Source organism: Carcharodon carcharias, chromosome 18 (genome assembly GCF_017639515.1).
Source record: "Carcharodon carcharias isolate sCarCar2 chromosome 18, sCarCar2.pri, whole genome shotgun sequence".
Classification (NCBI taxonomy): domain Eukaryota; kingdom Metazoa; phylum Chordata; class Chondrichthyes; order Lamniformes; family Lamnidae; genus Carcharodon; species Carcharodon carcharias.
This window is the reverse complement of record NC_054484.1, coordinates 67614296-67635461: the sequence shown is the minus strand read 5'-3', so window position 1 is coordinate 67635461 and position 21166 is coordinate 67614296. Positions and strand designations below refer to the sequence as shown.

At 42.7% G+C, this 21166-nt stretch overlaps 1 protein-coding gene across 1 annotated transcript in view; it reads right to left on the bottom strand.

The window, feature by feature from the left end:
* Positions 1 to 21166, bottom strand: part of epha6 (eph receptor A6) — a 701323-nt gene that overhangs the window by 74082 nt on the left and 606075 nt on the right. Inside the window, exons 8-9 of the mRNA XM_041210989.1 lie at positions 20095 to 20220; positions 1360 to 1545 (exon numbers count right to left, since the gene is read on the bottom strand). Coding sequence (XP_041066923.1) covers positions 1360 to 1545; positions 20095 to 20220 — 312 coding nt within the window. The remainder of the gene's footprint in view (positions 1 to 1359; positions 1546 to 20094; positions 20221 to 21166) is intronic.

Sequence of the window (21166 nt, the reverse complement as noted above, 5' to 3'; positions counted from 1 at the left end):
TGAATGCCCCTTGGCCAATTGACCCTCAGCAGGTGGGCCTTCAACCCTTCACTTGGGAGGAATCCTGCCTTAGAGAGCTGCCAGATAACCTGACTGACTGGTTTCTAGTCCCTGTGGTGATAGCGCTGCAGTTGACAGAAGAGGAAGTTCAGGAAGATGTCAGAGCTTAAGTGCGGGGAGCGAAGGTCAAGATAAGGTTAAGGCGTCCTAGGGTGGGGAAGGTAGGGAAGGCTCGGGGGGTGATCGGAGTGTCAAGGAAGAGGTCAGTGTGGGAGGTCCAGAGGCCACCAGATCCTAAGCAGGGGATCCCCCAGTCAGAAGGGTGCTTCTCTGGAGGCGCTCCCACCCTCCACCCATTTTCCGCCCAAGACCTAGGCCTGTTGATTTTCGGGTTTCCCCCATGCTAGGTTAATCCTCCCGCCAGCCTAAAAATTGAGGCCACTTAAATGGCAATAATTGGCCACTTAAGGGCCTCAGTTGGGGTAAGGGTAGGTTTCCTGTCTGAGGCTTTGCTCGCCCCAGCTTAAAATCACTGCACGGTCGGTGTGGGTGGGAACCCGGAGGGAATCCCATTCCTTCAATTTCACACTCCACGCCTCCCTCCCCACCCCCACTTAAAAACCTGCTGGTGGGGGAGAGTAAAAAACTGGCCATGAATTTTGACTTAAGATTCAGACCATCATTTTGAATGTGGGGAATATTTTCCAATGTAAATTTAGGGGTAATTTTAACCCCCTAAAATGGTTGGATTTGTGTCAAGTGATAAGTTACAATTTAATACATTTTAAACCTGACTACAACTTGCCAAATTCTGGTTTTAATGTAGGCTGGCCTGGGGAGATGGACAGTGATGCTCAGGGCAAGCAATCAATCTGGTCTCAGGAGGCAGGTCAGTAAGATCTTTTAAGGAGGCTGAGTGCTTACAGTTTTACAAGTGATTTATTTATAATTCATGTTGGCCGGGTTTCCCAGGCCTCAGGAAATCCTGTAGGTAAAAGGAGAGAAGCACCGGACCCATAAAGTGCTGCATTGCTTGTGGGCCTTGAGGAGTATTAGCAGTGTTTTCCCACCATTCCAAAAAATCGTATTGGTGACTCCACAATCCTTGCAACCTCCACAATCCACTGACCAATACCTTGTTTTCTGTGCCCACGCTCTGCGCCGATGGCCCCATTCCCCTGCCATGACTACTATTTTTTGGGATAAAATGATTAACTTTCTGGTACAATAATATTGTTATCCCAATAATAACTGTACACTATGCCCAATAGTTTTTCATGGTTATATATCATTATCCTGTCATATTTCAAACTGCAGAAGTTTGGAGAAACACACATAAACATAAGAAAGGTATAATACTTTTTGTTACGACTCCCTCCAAACGAACGATGTTCGGGTGGTCAAATTGGCCCATAATGCTTGCTTCCCTGAGGAAATCCCTTCGTTGTCTGTCCATGTAACCTCCTTTTAGGGTCTTAATAGCCACAGGAATCTCTCTTTTTCCAGGTGTCTTTAGCCGGCCACTGCAGACCTCTCCAAATTCCCCTAAAAACACAGATCATTAGAACAAGTGACTCAGGAAGCTACTTCGATAAAGTGCAAAGTAATCCAGTCTAAGTGATCCAATATGGCTATTTAATTTTATTCATTATATTTAAAACATGGAAATGAAAACTTAGCTGTTGAAAGTATTAAGGCCTGTAAAACAGGTAAAGTCTGTCTTATTGGTGTGAAAGAGCTGTTCCATGAGTGGTCGAATTCATCAGTCATGGAGCAGTCTTCTTTAGACCTTCAAACCCAGGCCACCTAAAGAGTTGAAGTCAAAATTTGACTTGCGTACAGGCACAAAACAATCTGGTATGAGCCTCGTGGCTGGATCTTGTGGATTGATTTCCGATTGCTCGGTCCCAATGCAGAGTCTTACCTGGTAGTGGAAAACTGAAAAACTTACCCTATATCAATTAAAGTACTGGATGGTGGAGTGAGTTAACATAATTGGCAGAATTTTCCCTGCTCGCTGGCATCGGTCGTGTTTGGAGGCGAGAGCAGACAATGTGGCGAGAAGGCCAAAAATTGGTTTCACGACATTGCGTAACCAGGTTGCAATCATCTGCTCTACCAGTCAATAGCGGGCTGTGTTTTCCACTACTCGACATCGGGAACCTTATTGTAATACACGTGCACATCACTGTAAGCCCAGCTCGCCGGAATCATTCCCTCACGCTGGATCATCAGGGCCAGTTATAGCAGTCCTGGGCTGGAAGATCTGAGAGGTGTGCACGTGGCTGCACCTTAAATGTGGTGCGCAGCATGATGAAGTGGCAAGGTGACAGCGTGGCGGGGCCCCCTCGCCATCAAAGTGTCACATTTCCTGGGGATGCATGATTAATGAGGCAGGATTGGGATGATATGGCATGAAAAGCCGCCAAACGTAAAACATCCTTTTTCCCGCCCACTATTGCACTTAGTGCAAATCTTGGACGATTCCACCCAGGGACTTGAGATGAAACCTAGGCGAAACTGATGGAACAAATATCTCCCCTTGCAGCTGATTTTATACAACATGCATTGGAGAGTTTTAACCGGGCTCTTGATGAACGTGGACCGTTAACATTGAATATAGCACTAATTTGGAACTCACTACTTAAGGCCATGAAAACAGGTGGTGTAACAGTTGAAAAAATTGACCTCTATTCTGTATGTGGTGTCCTTACAAAGCTGAGGAAATAGTATGTTGTTACAAGAGAAGGAGCTTGATTCAGCACCTGCACCCTGTTTTCAAATGGGGATGTTTAGTATTGCCAACAACTGTTCAAAATGAAAAAAAATTCTCCAGCACCACCAGCCTTTACCTTGACAATTCTGAAAAATGTTCCGTTCTCAAGAAGGATTGAAACAAAATAAAATAATGAAAAGAATGGGAATGAACTGCAAAGGAGCATCACTTATCTTCAGGATTATACGTGCAAAAGTATAGTTAAGTATGTCCACTTAAAGATTAAATCACATTCTAAGATCTATTTTCTGATATTTCTCATTCTGAAATGTTCAGAGTGACAGGCTGGGAAAGCATTGTGTGAGAAAATAGTTTTCACTGCCATCCACTGATCAATGCAATGTTGGTAACTGTGCAGAATAAGGTCAGGCACCAGAACAGGACAAATATCATAGTAGCAGTTTGAAATTTACTAAACTGGTTTTCTTTTAAAACAATGGCCAGTTCAAGTGCAAACTGAAACAAATCCAGAGCCAAGGTATACCATCCTCTTGGGAGTCACAGAAATGATCTGAACTGCTAACAATTGAATAATACTTTCTCAGTCATTCTCATGCCAATAATTTTAACTTTAGTTCTGAAAGCTGTCAATATTTGTGTAATATTTATTTGCTTCTTCTTCGTCAGTTCTCTGAAGGTGTGTCTGACCCACATCACTATGATTTCCACCACAGGTGGGGCAAGAAAACAGGTCCTGAATCCACCCCAGCCAGAAGGAGGATTGAGCCCTGCATTGTTGACACCAATCTAATCCATACCAACCAGCCAGCCAACTGAGCCAACTGGCCCACCAAGGAGTCCGAGTTGCTGTGGCCTGGTGCTATGGAGAGTGATGCTAGAGGCTTCAATTTCTTTCTATCACATGGCTGACCAGGAATCTCTCCCACTCTTACCCCACCTCACCCCACCCTACTACATTAGCGTATGTTGGAGTGATTTAAAGGGGGTTACTCAACCTGTTTGGCCACATTACAAACACACCTTCCTTGGCTATCAAGTCCTGGAATAGGATTTGAACCTAGAGCTTCTGGCTCAGAAGCAGGGATGCTGTCCACTGCACCAAGAGACCTCCAAAGTATTTGCAATGAAAGAAAAGTGAAAATAAACATTTACAATTTTACAAGAAAACTCCAGAAATAACTTTGTTGTCTTCAGGCTGTTTCCAGAGTTGAAATGTGTATTGAGTATTTTTACTTGCGATTAATGAGCTCAACATGATATCTTAGAAAATAGTCTCACAAGGAACCCCCACTGACTATATGTTGTTACAACCATTTGTTTAATCACAATCTGAACTGTTATCTATTAACAAAAGAACATTTGCTTAAAGAAAAACGTTTTTTTGGATGAATTGTTTAGTTTTTCACAGAACTTAACTCACCAATCTGGTTGCTATAATTGATTATGTTGGAAGCACATTTAGAAGAACATGGAGGTAATTTTTATCCTTGCTGCTCTGATCGCAATTAAAAAGGAAGCAGCAGTGCAACCAAAATAATGCTTGAAACCAAAATGTTGAATCAATGCCAAGGTCCCAGCTATTCCAACTTCTGGATGGACCCCATTTGTGTGATCTGAGCTCTCAATAGGAAAAAAGTGGGAGCCATACTGAAATATGTTCATGGAAATCAGATGGCATTGTTGCAATTCCCAATACCATTTTAATCTCTACTACCAACATTTCCCTCTACTGCTTACAAGGCAGTACAAGCCAAGGGGTACCTATTGCCACTAATATTTGAAAGGGTCCTCCGCTACACTCAGGTAAAACTCTTGGAAGTTTTGGGAAATGTTTTGCTTGCATTGGATTGCTAATAAGAGATTTCAGAGTGCTTGTATTTATTGTAGAATGTTCTGAATGGCAGTTTTCATTCATGGGGGTCCTTCTGGGAGTTACACAGGTAAGAGGAGGAGGAGAAATGGGCAAAGAGATGCAGCTGTAGGGAAATCAAATAGAAGGTGGCATGCTCACAGGAAATTATAATTTCCCAATGGAATCCATAGCTGCAGAGCAGCATGTGGGCAGTTCTCTGAGGCGTGCATACAGTGGCTTTGCTTCTTCAGGGAAGCTATCACAGAGGTGTGTCATTTCCTGTGACAAACCAAATGTCATGGCAGCATTGAGTATTTCAGCAAGGTCACAGCAGCTCTGAACTTCTTTGCATCTCGCTCCTCCAGTTTGCCATCAAGGGTCATCAGTAAGATCAGTCAATCTGCAGTTTATGCTTGCATTAAGCAGAAGACTGATGCGTTGTTTACTAGAGCAAAAAACTTTTATCGTCATTCCTGTTCACAACAGGAAATAGCAGGATAGAGATCTGGAGACTTGGAAATTGATGTGGGAATTTTTTATGTCTTGAGTCTATGAGTTCCCTAGTCAAGTAAACTCGAATTGCACACCTTCATATATACTTGTTAGTTGATGCTCGTTATCAATAACGGGAAGAGACCGACATAAGAACAAACTGTGATTGTTTATTGCAACAGAACGGAGAGCACTAAATCTTTGCATGCTCCCACAACCACCTCCAGCTCTAAGCTTACAGTTAACCAATAGCCCCACGCTGTAAAGTCAGTACTGTCACATGGGTGGTCCACTCGCATTCTCTTAAAGATACATGGTACTCCACTTCACCACATCCCTCTCCCTTTACTTAAAAAATACAGTGCACAAACTTAATAATATGTGAACTATTCACACTAATAATTATTTATAAATCAAACTTCTTAGGAGGCTTTCACGGACATGTTGAGCGTCACAGTTCAACGACCTCAGCTGGTTTTTTCAAGACCTCCTTTTCAGTGGACAGTTGTTCCTGAGGTTCCTCAGTGGAAATTGGCAGGTTTGTCTCCCCGACCCTCTTGGGTCCCACAGGTCCCAGCGGTACTTCTAAATCGTGTGACCTGTCCTCTACATGTGAAACAGACTCAAGCATAGATGAAGGCTGCATTTCTTCTTATGGGATTGGTGTTCTTTTGCGGGAATGATCCACATATCATCAAATTATTCAGCCATTTACTGCTACATTATAGCAGAGTCCAGTTACTGCACTCAACTTGCCTAACAGCCAATTGGGCCCATCTCCAAAGTTCTTCACCAGGACCGCATCTCTCACTGTGGAAGACCTTTCGCGACCATTACCATCATTCCTGGTCTCCTGCGCCTCTTGGCTTTTCTCCACCCTCCCCCATAAATTTGGCTGGATAAGGGTCAGGTGGGTGCGGAGACATCTCTTCATTAGTAGTTCTGCAGGGGCAATGCCAGTCATTTTGTGTGGTGAGGTCCAGTTTGCAAACAAGAACCTGCGACATGTATAACCAATGGGTCGTTTGGAGCCATCTACCATCTGATGTGAAAGGACAGCCCCTATTCCATAAGGGGACGCATCACTTGTTAAAATTAATTCCTTCTTGGGGTCAAAGTGAACCAATGAGGCCAAAGATCTGAACAATCGCTTCACTTTCATAAAGGCATCCTGGTGTGAGGCTTACCAACTCCATTTCTGGTTCTTCTTAAGTAGGCCATACAATGCAGCCAGTACAGTCGAGAGATTTGGGAAGAACTGGCTGTAATAGTTTACCTGCCTAAGAAGGCCTTAAGCTCTATGGTATTTCTTGGGGCAGGTACCTTGCGAATGGCCTGGGCTTTTTCTTCCACAGGATGCAGGCCCTGCGTATCAACCTTGTGGCCCAAGTAAACTACCTCCTTAGCTTGGAACAGATACTTCTTTTGTTTTAAATGTACCCTGGCTTGTGCGAAGCGTTTGAGCACCTCTTCTAGATTTGGTAAGTGTTTATCGTCGATCAGTCCTGTGACCAATACGTTATTCAAGTAAACAATAACATGGGGCAATCCTTGGAGCAGGTTTTCCATCATTCTGTGGAAAATATCACATGCTGAGGAGACCCCAAAGGCTAGACATGTGATACGATCCTCGGTGTATATTAATTTTTCCCAATTTTTCCAGCCTGTTCAGTTCAGTTTCAACCTTCTCCTGAAGAGCGGAAAGATCTGGTCTGGCTCTTATAAATCTGGAAGTTGCATTGGGCCTACATGGATTCTGAATTGTAGCCCTCGAATCCTTCCTAACTCGTCATTGAAAATGAAAGCACACTTTTGCAACAATTCCTCTAAGCCTTTCATTGTAATTTGAAAAATTTCGGCCCATTTCAATTTAATCTTTTCGAGCTAGTTGCAGCTTATTAAGCTGGGGCCCTCTGCAGCTACCACTATCATAGGCAACCTTTCAGATTGATCTCCATACCAAGGTTGAAACCGAACTGAACAGTCTGGAAAAATTGGGCATCCAACAACCGGTGCAATTTTCTGAGTGGGCGGCACCCAGCGTACCTGTGCTGAGGCCAGACCAAAGCAGTGACTATAGGCTAACTGTCAATAAACCTGATAGACACCTGATACCCTAGTTTGAGGAATTGTATTTGAAGTTGGCAGGGGGCACCACATATTCAAAATTAGACATGAGCCATGCCCACCAACAGATAGAGTTGGAAAAGGACTCTAGGGAGACTTCACATAACCCTTTCAGTCTTATTTCATCACCCATCTATGTTCTCAGTTTAGTATCCAAAATGTCCAATCCTAAAGGATGGGTTCCTTTGTTCAAGTATCTGATGTATGTTCTCCAATGATGGACATCGATGCTCCAGTATCAACTTCCATCTTAATGAGTTGTCTATCGACTATAATGACTACTTGAATCGGGTCGGTTCTACCCAATTTCAGGTTATATAATGATTGGATGTCTGATTCTATTTCTTCTGGTTCTTCCATGAGATATATTTCACAAACTCTCTCTTTGTCTTTAAAATGCTGCCTCAGCCTATTCCTGCAGTGCCGCATTATGTGACCATTGCAGAAAAAGCATTCGACTTGTTTGAATTGTCAATCGCCCACTGGATGCATTTCTCTCGTTCATTTTGTGGGTTTTCACTGTAGTACTGCTGTTTTTTAATGATCTGTGCACAGGGGGCATTGCCCACCTTTCTGTGGGGTCTGATGTTTTTGTGCCTTTTGTTGCTGGTCTGTCCCATCCTACAAGATGGACAGCGCCATTTTGTGTATCTCTTATAGCTTCTGAATTTCTAACAGCACTCTCCATGGCTGTGGCTAATTCTAATGCCTTTACCTGGGCCTTATTGAAGTTTAGATTAGCTTTGGCTAGCAATCGCCTTTGAATAGTATCATCTCCAATCCCGCATATCAGTTGGTCTCTCAACATGTCACCAATGGACATTCCAAATTTGCAATGCTCAGTTAATGCCTTTTAAACAGCAACATAGTCAGCTATTGTCTCCCCTGAAAGCCTATTCCTTGAATTGAACTTGAAGTGCTGCACAGTGACTGAGGGCTTTGGTCCCAGGAGGTTTCATACAATTTTTATTAACTCGTGAAAAGTCTTTGAGTCGGGGGTGTTTGGTGACATGAGGCAGTGGATCGGCCTGTACATTTTGCTCTGACATGTGGACAAAAGAATCGCCCTCTTCTTTTCCTCCCCTGTGATGTCGTTTGTGGTAAAAAAGAATGCTAGACATTTGACATACTGAGGCCAGTCGTCTGAAATGGGGTCAAATGGATTGACATGCCCGAACTGCGACATAGTGAATGACTGCAGAGGGACTGCGCTTCCGCTGGGCTTCCCAGTTAATGATGAATTCAGGTATTTGGCTTACCGTGGCTTTGACTGCTGTTGATCAATTCATGTTTTGCCTTCCATAGATTTGTCATCTTGCTGGGGTCTCTTATAATTTTCGGTCCATAGCCATTTTTTTTGTATGTGCCGCTTTAAATGTATTGCCACCTTAAGAACAGTCACTTTTTTAAAACGCCATCGCTGCAGCCGTCAGCTTTTCTGAGCTGTGTTTTGTGTTCTTTTTGAGTTTTGGCGGGATCCCCACGATCGTGATTCTGCAGGGTTTTTCTTTTCTCTTTTTTCTCAAATTTAAAACTGTAGCGCTGCTTTCGGCTCTGATTGCCGCCTATTTTATAACATAAGTACAGATTCTCTTTATAATGTTTTGCTCATCCGCCTTGTGGATTCTCACGCACAGCTCTTACAATTTTGCTATTTTCATCCTCATCGCCAGTTTTATGTCTTGAGTCTATAAGTTCACTACGAATTGCATGCTGTCATATACTTGTTAGTTGATGCTCGCTGTCACTAATGGGGAGAGACTGACATAAGAACTAACTGTGATTGTTTATTGTGACAGAACGCAGAGCACTAAATCCTTGCATGCTCCCACAACCAGTAGCCCATGCTGTACAGTGATTGATCAGTCCCATGGTTAGTCCACTTACATTCTCTTAAATGTACATGATACTCCAGTTTACTACAGGATTGCATTGTGCGATTAATTCCCAGGCAACATGCAAACTTTGCTAAGTGCACTAATGAGTGCATGCCTGAGCAGGGGTGAAAAATCATGAGAGGCTAGCATGAGTTCAAGCTAGCCTACACTATTTAAAGCCAGTCAACATCTCTTAAAGGGCAGATGCATTTGGGCTGCAGCAGTGCTGTACATTATTCAGAAATCAGTTTCACCAGGAAGACACAGGAATGGCACATCATGACAGTGAGCATGCTCCCATGGTCTCTGATACAGAATCGAACAGACCACTGGAGTTCCCAATTGTGGATACATCCTGCAACTCAGTCCACAAAGAGTATCTCAGTTGGTACTGATTTGCTGTTTGCCGCAGAAGTTTGTTTTGCAATGTGGACAGCACATGGAATCACTTAGAGATAGGGATGAGGATGATGAGGGGAAAGCTCGCTGATGAAACACAAAATGATAAGGAAGTAAGGGATTAAAAAACTGCTGGCAGCCAGCACTCTTTGGCAGCTGCTCATTAAAAAGTACTTCACCAGAACAACTGACATTAACAGTCATGTCCATACTTTTTGAATTCGTACACCTTCAGATAAAGCTGCATCTGTGCAGAGAACCAACATTGCCAACTAATATTACAGGGTCACCAGTTACTACAGGAACACTCTGAACACAATTTTTAAAAAATAAACATTTTATTAGCTTACACACCAATTTGTCACCTTAGTGTGTGACCTTAGTGCTTCTCTTAGGTCCTCTCTTACCTACTTTTACAAATGCTCCCCCCAGTTGCTGAAGCAATGGAAGGTGAAAGGTGACTGTGGCTCAGCCAAAGGCTCTTTAGACGCTTATGGTTGGCAACCTTGAGAATATGAGAGAACTCAGCTACTGATTGCAGAAATTCAGCAGTGACTACAGCAGTCTGGCCTAGCTGATTTTCTGGCATTGTGGTGGGTATTGGTTCAGGAGATTGTAGAGGTCCAGTCATGAACATCATGAATAATGCTAACATTTCCCACTGTTATTGTATCACACCCCTCCAGCAGCTTAGCACTTTGACTGATCTGCTGGAGAGAATCCTGTAGGAAATCCATAATCAAATTGAAGCCTTTATCCATTTGGTCTCCTAATCTGCCCAAGCTAGAGGAAATGGTTAAACCTAGAGGTTGCATGATACTGTTTTGGGCTTCTCTGGGAGACATGAGTGCCACAGGTACTCATTGGTGGGGCGAAGAGTGTCATGGTGCATTTAGGTGAACATACACTCCATAGTTGACTACAGAGTGTCAATGCCATGCACAGAACTCAACAGAAACTGGTAGTGGACCCCCTCACGATTGCTGATATGAAGTTCTCTGGCAGGCAGTTAACATATTCGAAAATTGCTGATGCACATAAATCATCCCTTTTAAAAACTGGGCCCCAAAAACTGTATTTCTACTCTTTTCATTACAGCTAGGGTGCATGTTCACCCTTTGGTGGCCTGTTTACTGAGCTAATATTTCCATCTACACTGCTCACTTTTGCCCAGTCAATCTCTCAGTACAGATCACTCCACTTCATTACCTATATCGCACTGGCTACTTTGTGCTGGTGCCTGGATGGATCAGAGCATGGGACGGTGCATCTTCAGAAGAATTCTACTCAGTCTTTGTGCCTTGAATTTCCAATTTGTTTGAGGGGCATTGAAAAAAAGGAGAGGGGCAATGATTAGTGGATAGTGGTAAGCAGCATCAGATGAGTGGCAGTGCTATGAACTATTTTGTTTTTATGCTGAATGTGTAACTGAGAATTAAGAAGGAGAAAAGGAAGGGAAGGTTTCCAAACACCCTGCTTTTCCTGCCCAAAACAAAAACAGAATTACCTGGAAAAACTCAGCAGGTCTGGCAGCATCGGCGGAGAAGAAAAGAGTTGACGTTTCGAGTCCTCATGACCCTTCGACAGAACTTGAGTTCGAGTCCAAGAAAGAGTTGAAATATAAGCTGGTTTAAGGTGTGTGTGTGGGGGGCGGAGAGATAGAGAGAGAGAGAGGTGGAGGCGGGGGGGGTGTGGTTGTAGGGACAAACAAGCAGTGATAGAAGCAGATCATCAAAAGATGTCAACGACAATAGTACAATAGAACACATAGGTGTTAAAGTTAAAGTTGGTGATATTATCTAAACGAATGTGCTAATTAAGAATGGATGGTAGGGCACTCAAGATATAGCTCTAGTGGGGTTTTTTTTTTATTTTTTTTTAAATAATGGAAATAGGTGGGAAAAGGAAAATCTTTATAATTTATTGGAAAAAAAAGGAAGGGGGAAACAGAAAGGGGGTGGGGATGGGGGAGGGAGCTCACGACCTAAAGTTGTTGAATTCAATATTCAGTCCGGAAGGCTGTAAAGTGCCTAGTCGGAAGATGAGGTGTTGTTCCTCCAGTTTGCGTTGGGCTTCACTGGAACAATGCAGCAAGCCAAGGACAGACATGTGGGCAAGAGAGCAGGGTGTAGTGTTAAAATGGCAAGCGACAGGGAGGTTTGGGTCATTCTTGCGGACAGACCGCAGGTGTTCTGCAAAGCGGTCGCCCAGTTTACGTTTGGTCTCTCCAATGTAGAGGAGACCACATTGGGAGCAACGAATGCAGTAGACTAAGTTGGGGGAAATGCAAGTGAAATGCTGCTTCACTTGAAAGGAGTGTTTGGGTCCTTGGACGGTGAGGAGAGAGGAAGTGAAGGGGCAAGTGTTGCATCTTTTGCGTGGGCAAGGGGTGGTGCCATAGGAGGGGGTTGAGGAGTAGGGGGTGATGGAGGAGTGGACCAGGGTGTCCCGGAGGGAGCGATCCCTACGGAATGCCGATAAGGGGGGTGAAGGGAAGATGTGTTTGGTGGTGGCATCATGCTGGAGTTGGCGGAAATGGCGGAGGATGATCCTTTGAATGTGGAGGCTGGTGGGGTGATAAGTGAGGACAAGGGGGACCCTATCATGTTTCTGGGAGGGAGGAGAAGGCGTGAGGGCGGATGCGCGGGAGATGGGCCGGACACGGTTGAGGGCCCTGTCAACGACAGTGGGTGGAAAACCTCAGTTAAGGAAGAAGGAGGACATGTCAGAGGAACTGTTTTTGAAGGTAGCATCATCGGAACAGATGCGACGGAGGCGAAGGAACTGAGAGAATGGGATGGAGTCCTTACAGGAAGCGGGGTGTGAGGAGCTGTAGTCGAGATAGCTGTGGGAGTCGGTGGGTTTGTAATGGATATTGGTGGACAGTCTATCACCAGAGATTGAGACAGAGAGGTCAAGGAAGGGAAGGGAAGTGTCAGAGATGGACCACGTGAAAATGATGGAGGGGTGGAGATTGGAAGCAAAATTAATAAATTTTTCCAAGTCCCGACGAGAGCATGAAGCGGCACCAAAGTAATCATCGATGTACCGGAGAAAGAGTTGTGGAAGGGGGCCGGAGTAGGACTGCAACAAGGAATGTTCCACATACCCCATAAAGAGACAGGCATAGCTGGGGTCCATGCGGGTACCCATAGCCACACCTTTTATTTGGAGGAAGTGAGAGGAGTTGAAGGAGAAATTGTTCAGCGTGAGAACAAGTTCAGCCAGACGGAGGAGAGTAGTGGTGGATGGGGATTGTTCGGGCCTCTGTTCGAGGAAGAAGCTAAGGGCCCTCAGACCATCCTGGTGGGGGATGGAGGTGTAGAGGGATTGGACGTCCATGGTGAAGAGGAAGCGGTTGGGGCCAGGGAACTTGCTGCATTGTTCCAGTGAAGCCCAACGCAAACTGGAGGAACAACACCTCATCTTCCGACTAGGCACTTTACAGCCTTCCGGACTGAATATTGAATTCAACAACTTTAGGTCGTGAGCTCCCTCCCCCATCCCCACCCCCTTTCTGTTTCCCCCTTCCCTTTTTTTTCCAATAAATTATAAAGATTTTCCTTTTCCCACCTATTTCCATTATTTAAAAAAAAAATAAAAAAAAAAAACCCACTAGAGCTATACCTTGAGTGCCCTACCATCCATTCTTAATTAGCACATTCGTTTAGATAATATCACCAACCTTAACTTTAACACCTATGTGTTCTATTGTACTATTGTCGTTGACATCTTTTGATGATCTGCTTCTATCACTGCTTGTTTGTCCCTACAACCACACCACACCCCCCTCCACCTCTCTCTCTCTCTATCTCTCCGCCCCCCACACACACACCTTAAACCAGCTTATATTTCAACTCTTTCTTGGACTCGAACTCAAGTTCTGTCGAAGGGTCATGAGGACTCGAAACGTCAACTATTTTCTTCTCCGCCGATGCTGCCAGACCTGCTGAGTTTTTCCAGGTAATTCTGTTTTTGTTTTGGATTTCCAGCATCCGCAGTTTTTTTGTTTTTATCTCTGCTTTTCCTGCCCTCCAGCCTGGTCATTGCCAATACTGTATACCAACCGCTGCCAGTAGTATAAAAAATGGCATCTTCCATTAGTAGTGGTACTAGAAAGGGCCTTTCCTGTGCTGGGTTGTCATTGTTTTGTTGTGTGCCAGCTTCTTCTGCAAGTAGAGTGGCAGTGGGTTAATAGATGCCCCTTTTAAAGGTTTTCAAGATGTATGAGGCAGTGTTGCATAGTGTGCATGATGACAGGAAGAAGTAACAAGTAATGACATGATGGAGAAGCAGCTGTAAGGGCAGTAGCAGTTTTTGAGGGTGTAAGCACATCAAAAAGGAGATGCAGTAGGGTGTTTCCTGCTAACTTAAGGTGCAGGGAAGAGAATGATTGATGGTGCTGAGGTTGAATTAGAGTCATGTAGGGCTGTACAGACAGTTAGAAAGTTGTGAAGGGGATTTTTACCTTGGCAGCCTAGGTCAACTCATTAAATTTCTTGCAGACTGGGGACAATGTAAATGACATATTCTGCCACCTGTGTCCATATTGCCTTGGCACCCATTGGCCATCAGAGAGTAAGAGGACGTCCTGCCTGCTTCTCACTTATTCAATCAGTTTCAACACTGCATCAGAGAAGCTGGAGGCCCTATTCAAAGTCACTTTGCCTGCAGATGTATAATTTTAGTGATCAATGCCTTACCTGTTAAAAGATATATGTCCTTTAATGTGCTGCTACTGGTCATTATCCTGCCAGATTCCCCACCAAGTTAATATAAATTAGGCCTGATCATGGAAATGGCACAAGTTTCACACTGATTTTTTCAGGTGAATATAGCAGTTTCTTGCCCTGCCACATGCTTGATAGGCGCTCCAAATGAAAATAGTTCCCCTTAATTACAATACCATTACACATAGCAACCAGAGAAGTCCTCCGCACCATTGAAGTAAATAGTCTTTAAAGAAAAATCCAGAACTTTTTCCTAATTTATGCAATAACATGCATCCTAACTTTTATCAGAGGTTTATTTGTAAAATGGGAATGTCTCCACTGTGGACAGGTTTTGTGGGACAGTGGGTAGCATCCCTTCCTCTGAGTCAGAAGCTTCGAACTCAAGTCTCACCCCCAGGATTTGATGGCGGCGGAAAATGCTTTCATAACACAGCTGAACAGGTTGATTATCAACTTGTAAACCCTTCCAATCTGCCGATAGCAGGCAGTGGGAGCAGGGGAGACTCTTGGTCAGCCATGCCTGAGGCGGAATGGTGCATCTGAAACTATAGCGGCTGGTGACCTGTTCCAGGAAAAGCTAGCTGCACAGACAGACATAAGCATGTGCACTTCATGCGTCATTAGACATGGGAAGTTTCTAAGTCTAATGTTTCCACTGGTAACCCAGGTAGGAAACTGACAAGTAGTGGCTTCTCCAGTTAAAATAAATAACCTCAACACCCATATAACTATTGAATATTTCAGCTAATAAGGTTAAATAAATCAAGCTGATTTTGAACAATTATCATATGTAAAAACCTGAAGGTGTTTTGCTAAACTTTCATTTAAGGCCTTTCTACTATGCAATTTGAAATGCTGGCAGAAAATCATAATTAAAATGATATATCCTAAAAGTTAGATTTATGGAAAGGAAGTATGGAACCTAAAAGCCTGATTCTTCACCTCCATTCTCATATCTGCATTCATTCATTCCCCTTCTTTGTTCTATCCCTTTCCTTCTGTTTCTTTCCTAAGGTATGTACACCTTAATTCCTGATCCTGCCTTTCTTTCCCGTCAGCACTGCTGTTCAGCCATATATAATATATAGTCATATTATATATTCATATATGTATATACACACACATACATAGCTTTACATGCTCTTGAAAAGAGTATAAGTAACCAGCTTAAAAATAATTAAAGTATACTAAAATAAAAATAATTAATATATACTAAAAGAGTCAAAAGTGGAACTGCGCCATTGGTAAAAATGGGCAGAAATTGTGAACATGACCTCCCTAGTGACAAGAATGTGTGTGAGGCCATTTAATAAAGTACTGTAAAGCGAGAGCTGGAAAGACATGCTGAGCTATTCTAAACTAAGTGAAAGGAATCTTCTTCCAGCATAAAATGACTAGCACATCTTGCACAATCTAATAAGCATATTGTGTTGTGTAATCATGTTTTTCAGATATTAGTATTTTTAAATCTACTAACATAATCATTGATAAACCCCTAATGCTTTCCAGCAATTACATTTCTTATTATAAACTTCCCTCAGTGTTGAACTATCTAAGGGCCAGAATTTTGCTCTTGGTGGTTAGGCTTGGAGGGGGCAGTCGGGAAGCTGACCACTGCCCGCCATCAGGACCAGACCACGACTTCACAGTCAATCAAGGCCCACCTAGCGTGAAGCGTGAGTGGCAGCGCTAGGCGCTGCCTGTGTGGGGTGGGGAGGGGGTAGGAGGGCAAGCAGGCTGAGTGTGAACTTCATGCATGTGTGTGAGTGAGCGCTTCATAATCTCCCTGAGGCACAGAGCTGCCTCAGGGAGGTGAAGCACTGTTAAATAAAGAAAATGAAGAAAATAAAAATGTAATAAAACGTGTCCCTCATTTGACTCTGTCACATAAGCAGGGACATGTTATTAATTCAATTTCATGGTGAACTCCATTATTTTTTTTAAAGTGGCAGGAGAACCTCTAGGCTCCATTGTTCTTATTGGTTTTTGACCAGGCAATGGTCAGACATGAAAATCTTTTTCTAAACAATTTTAAACTGAAGACCAAGAGTAAAAAATAATGTTGATCTGCTAGTTTTTGTTTGGGAAAATCACTGAGTATTTAATGTACCCCTTTTGAATTCTTCTAGCAATTGTTTTCATCAGAAACATTAAACTCTTTAAACTAAGTAGGCAAATTGATATCACTTTTAATTTGGGGAGGTGGGGATATGATGCACATGAGCCAGGAAGCGGCATGAATGTTAGGCCAAGATGGCTAGGCCTCATTTGAAAAATATTTCCTGGGGTCACCAGGAATCACAGATCCTTTTTTCCAGATCTACTATCTGGGCAGCAGGTGAAAGCAGGAGCTCAGTGGCTGGAGGCAGCAACAGAGCACCTGCGAGAGCAGTCCATGGTCATAAATTGAAGGGGAAAGGGTCCTCTGTCATGATTGGATAGGGAGCTCAAGGTGACTGTGAGTAGAGGTGACAGGGTCAGGGTTGGGACAGGTGGTAACAGCAGCAAAGAAGGTCCAAGGCTTCCTTGTGAGTGCTGGGGGAGCACTCCTGTTACTCTGCCCACAAGGAAAATTAAAAATAAATTTGTCAAACTTACCCAATGAATATACTGACCTATAATTTCTCTCCTAATATCATTGGAACTCATCTGCATATGTAAGAAAGAACCCTTGACCGGTTCCTGCAAGAGTCCTGCTCGCCTGCTCAAAAGGGCAGGGAAAAGCTGGGGTAAATGACCTGCCTCATTAAAATTGTCACCAACCCCTCGTGGGTTTCTGCTAAGTTGGAGAGGTGAGCATTAAAACCAAGACCATATCATCTGTTAAAGTAGTTAATTGAGGAATGCTATATTAATATGCTGAATGTTGACACAATGATTTTCACTAATGGTAATTTCTAGATTTAAAATAAGGTCAGATCTGAAAGAGAAATGATGGTGACACAAAATGCAACTGATTCCAGATTTTATCTTAAATGGCTGAACATAATAAATGATAAACTTCTCTGGCGCAAAAGAAATTCAGAGTGGTTACGTGTGCTGTGCAGCTGGCATATATTTGTATCGTTTATTAATTATGTTTAATTTGAAAGTATTCCAGATTTCAATTGGATTCTGTTACAAAGTCTGTATAAATTAACACATTATTTTAATAAATTAGAATAGAATTAACCAACTGTCAATTAATTTACAACAACAAAGATTAATTTTGACAAGATATAATGTTCTCAATTTATTTTCACATTTGGTGTGGCAGTCTTTTTTTCCCAAAACATGACTGAGTTCCAGCTTCTGGAAAACAGCTTTCTTAATGCGGTTTTGTATAGTTTACCTTGCACTTCATGAACAATTAAAAACAATGGTTTTCAATAAGCTACAGTTTCAAATTTTGAATCAAATTTAATTTCTCTTTTGCAAAGCTAGATTCTTTTTATCCATTGTGTTCCCTACTGTACATGAGGATACACCCCAATGGATCATTAAGCAACAAAGCAAAATTCATCTTGGAAAGAGAACATCTTTGAATCCATACATATCTGCCCAGCAATTAAGACTGGATTTCTGAATCCATGCTTACAGTATTTTGAGACAGCAAAGGTTATAATGTCAGCAGTAAAATTTAGGGCAACTTCTGCTTTAGGAAACAATGAGCCAAGGACCCTAATTTAACTTTGGGCACAGCACACATCACTCACTCATCCCTGTACTAGAAAAGTGCCAATTATATCTGAGAGAAGGGTAAATAAAGATGGATAAAATATATTGGAATACAGGTGAGTGAATTGAAGACTTAAATTATGAAATTACTTGAGAAAAATAGGAACAGTTTAAAACAAATTGATACAACAGACTTTTTGAGGCTGTGAAATAATTTTAGTGTTAGCAGGTGGCTAAAATCCCTTGCTGTGTGTTTCTGCTGGTGATGCATTGTAAACAGAATATACATGATTGCCAACAGAGACAAAATTAGAATTAAGTTGGTGCAGTCCAATTATATCATAAATCATAAGGGCAAAGCTCAAGTGATAACTAAACATTTGTAAAATGTTGATGTTAATTTATAGCAGTAGGCACAGTGTATTCAATACTTTGTTTAATTGATGCAGGATGATTTTTTAAAAAGTTTGTCGCCAGATCATTAGGTAGCAGGAGAGGTGGCGAAGGGTTAATAAAGCTCAATAATATCTCAATGAATTGCATTGCTCTTCAAAAGAAGTAGCACAAGCATGAATGGCTTCTTTCTGTGCTGTAAGATTCGATGGTCAGAATTTTATGCTCCACCCACCCAGTCCCAGGGGTTTATTGGTAGGGAATGGGAGTGTAAAATTGCAGGGATGGGATTCCCTCTGGGTTCCTGCCCGCCTGGCCTTGCAGTGATTTTACACTGGGGCGGGCAAGGCCTTGAAAGGGAAATAAATTAATGGCCACTTAATGGCCATTTCCTGTCCAGCATCAATTTTTAGACTGGTGGGCGGATTGTGGGGGAAACCTGAAAAGAAAGTTAGATCTCAGGCAGGAAGTGGAGGTGGCAGTGGGGGGCTCCATCAGAAGCCTCCTTCTGACTGGAGACGCCCTCCCCTTAAGGCCCAGTGACTTCCAGACTTCCCTCACCTCCCAACGACCTCAATCATCCCCCTTGCGACTCCTCCTCAGGCATTCCCTACCCTCCCCTGGACCCCTGACACTGACCTGGGTCTCCATTTCACGGGACTTATGACAGCATTGTCCCAGGTTTTACCCGCCGGCTGCAATGGCGGGTTTTCATGCCATATTGTTCCAAGCCCACTGCATTAGTTATGCATTCCCGGGAAACATACCGGCCAGAATTTTCCCGTCGGCGATTTGGGGGTGGGGCCCACTCGCTGATGGGAAAATGATGCGGAATGATGTCGGGAAGAACCCCCGAAGTCATCCCGGTCCCTTTAAATTTTTAGGAAGGTGGACGGACAGTGAAATCAGCTGTCCGCCCGCCGACCTGTCAATGGCTAATTAAGGCCATTGACAGGATAATTAAGATCATTTAAGACCTGTCCATTAAGGCTGGCGGGCAGGCCAGGGGCCCCAGCGGGATTTTGAAAAAAGATAAAACCTCATCCACTGGCGGGCTGAGGTTTCATGTTTGTTTTTAAAAAGTTTAATGAAGTTTATGTCATTTTTAATAACATGTCCCATCTCGTGTGACATTGTCACATGAGGGGGACATGTTAATAATGTTTTTATTTTCCTATTTTGTAACTTTGAAGCACTATCAGTATTCTCCCTGAGCCAGCATTTAGTCTCAGGGAGTCAGATGGAACTTTTCATTCCTGTAGTAATAGAATTGTGGAACAAGTTAGCAGGGAAGGCCACTGAAGTGGGATATATGAGTTCAAGAGATTACTGGATTCATTCTAGAGTGAAAAGAGACTGACAGATAGGGTGGGAAAGTGTTTGGTCCTTATCCTGTTCGTAAAGCTTTTATGTTCCAACTGTATGGGTTATTTTCTCAATAGATTTGATTACTGATCGATCTCTAATGTAATTAAATTCATCATTTAAAAAAAATCAAAACAGGTAACATTAGCCTGAAATTATGCAATGGGCTAACAGGTTCAGACACATGAAAATGGTTGAAATAGCAAAATTGGTTAATGTATTCACTAAATGGCAAAAAGGAGAATTTCGGTTGAACACTTTAATGGCTTGAACCTATTATTCCCACAATACATGTTCAAAGATCTTGTTTGGTGAAATTAGTTAGTGTGAAGCAAAGTAGTTTGAGAGGATCACAGGCAGGACAAGTACCCCAAAAGGCTTCAACTTTTAAAGAGGCAGGGTCAAACCAAAGCAATTCTATCAACAGGAAGGTCTTTCATGGTATTTTCTACAATGTTTTACCTGCTCCAATTACTCTCTCGATGCGAATTCTGGAGGGATCTATTTCTTTCGCAAATTCATGCACTGCTTGAGATGGGTCTTCATAAGTATCGGGATCAATGTATGTTCTCATCCCTGGAAATCTGACTGGAAAGAATTAACATCAAATTTTTCATTTGACAAGAATGAAATAAACCCAGCATGACACAGAAATTCTCTTTTGACTTACTGGCAGATTCTGCTCACAAAGTATCAGCTTTTCCCTAGGCATTTAATCGCAACACATTCAGGTATCTTGGAAATTAGTTTAAAAAAAATGTACATTGTAAAGGTCTGTTTAATGGGGATTCGCTTCTCCATGTGGATCTGAAGGTCCAGCAAATTTATTTTGTGAATTATAATGGAAGCAGTTGTTCGCTGTTTAGAAATACTCTGATGTTGAGGTTTGTTGCAGTGGTATAATTAACTCCGCAGCCTTATTTTCTGTTTATATTATTTAGCTTCCTGCATCCACGATTCTGGTTCCGTGATGGAGCATTACTATTTAGGGTATGAAGCACAACCACAGCACTTTGATATTAATTTGACTCATGCCCTCTGCCACTTTCAGAACATTGAGCAAACCATATACGCCTGTAATTTCCGCAGCGGTTTCTCTCGATCGCCCACTGGAACTCCGGTAGACTATCTGGACGAACAACAGAAACAGTTAGAAATGGTCCTTTATCCTCTTTTTCCAGGTCGCTGATCAGGAGGACCCTGTAAAAAATACCATCCCCGCTCCCCATATTCTGAACCACCGCCATATTGTTGTATCGTAGCAAGTATGTTCTTCAAAAGTTTCATTAAAAAGCCACAACTGCTAGAAGCTGCCATTTTACAATATAAAAAAACAGTAATATGCTATAAATTGTCAACAATAGATTTCAGCTCAGTGAAAAATCAACCTGATGGAACAAGTATAATGATGAATGCCTCTCTGTTGGGTAATGGAAATACACTAACAAAATAATACAAATTAATACTAACAATTCCAAATAATTTTGCTCAGGACCATAAAGGGAGATGATTTGAAAACAGTGAAATGGCCCAG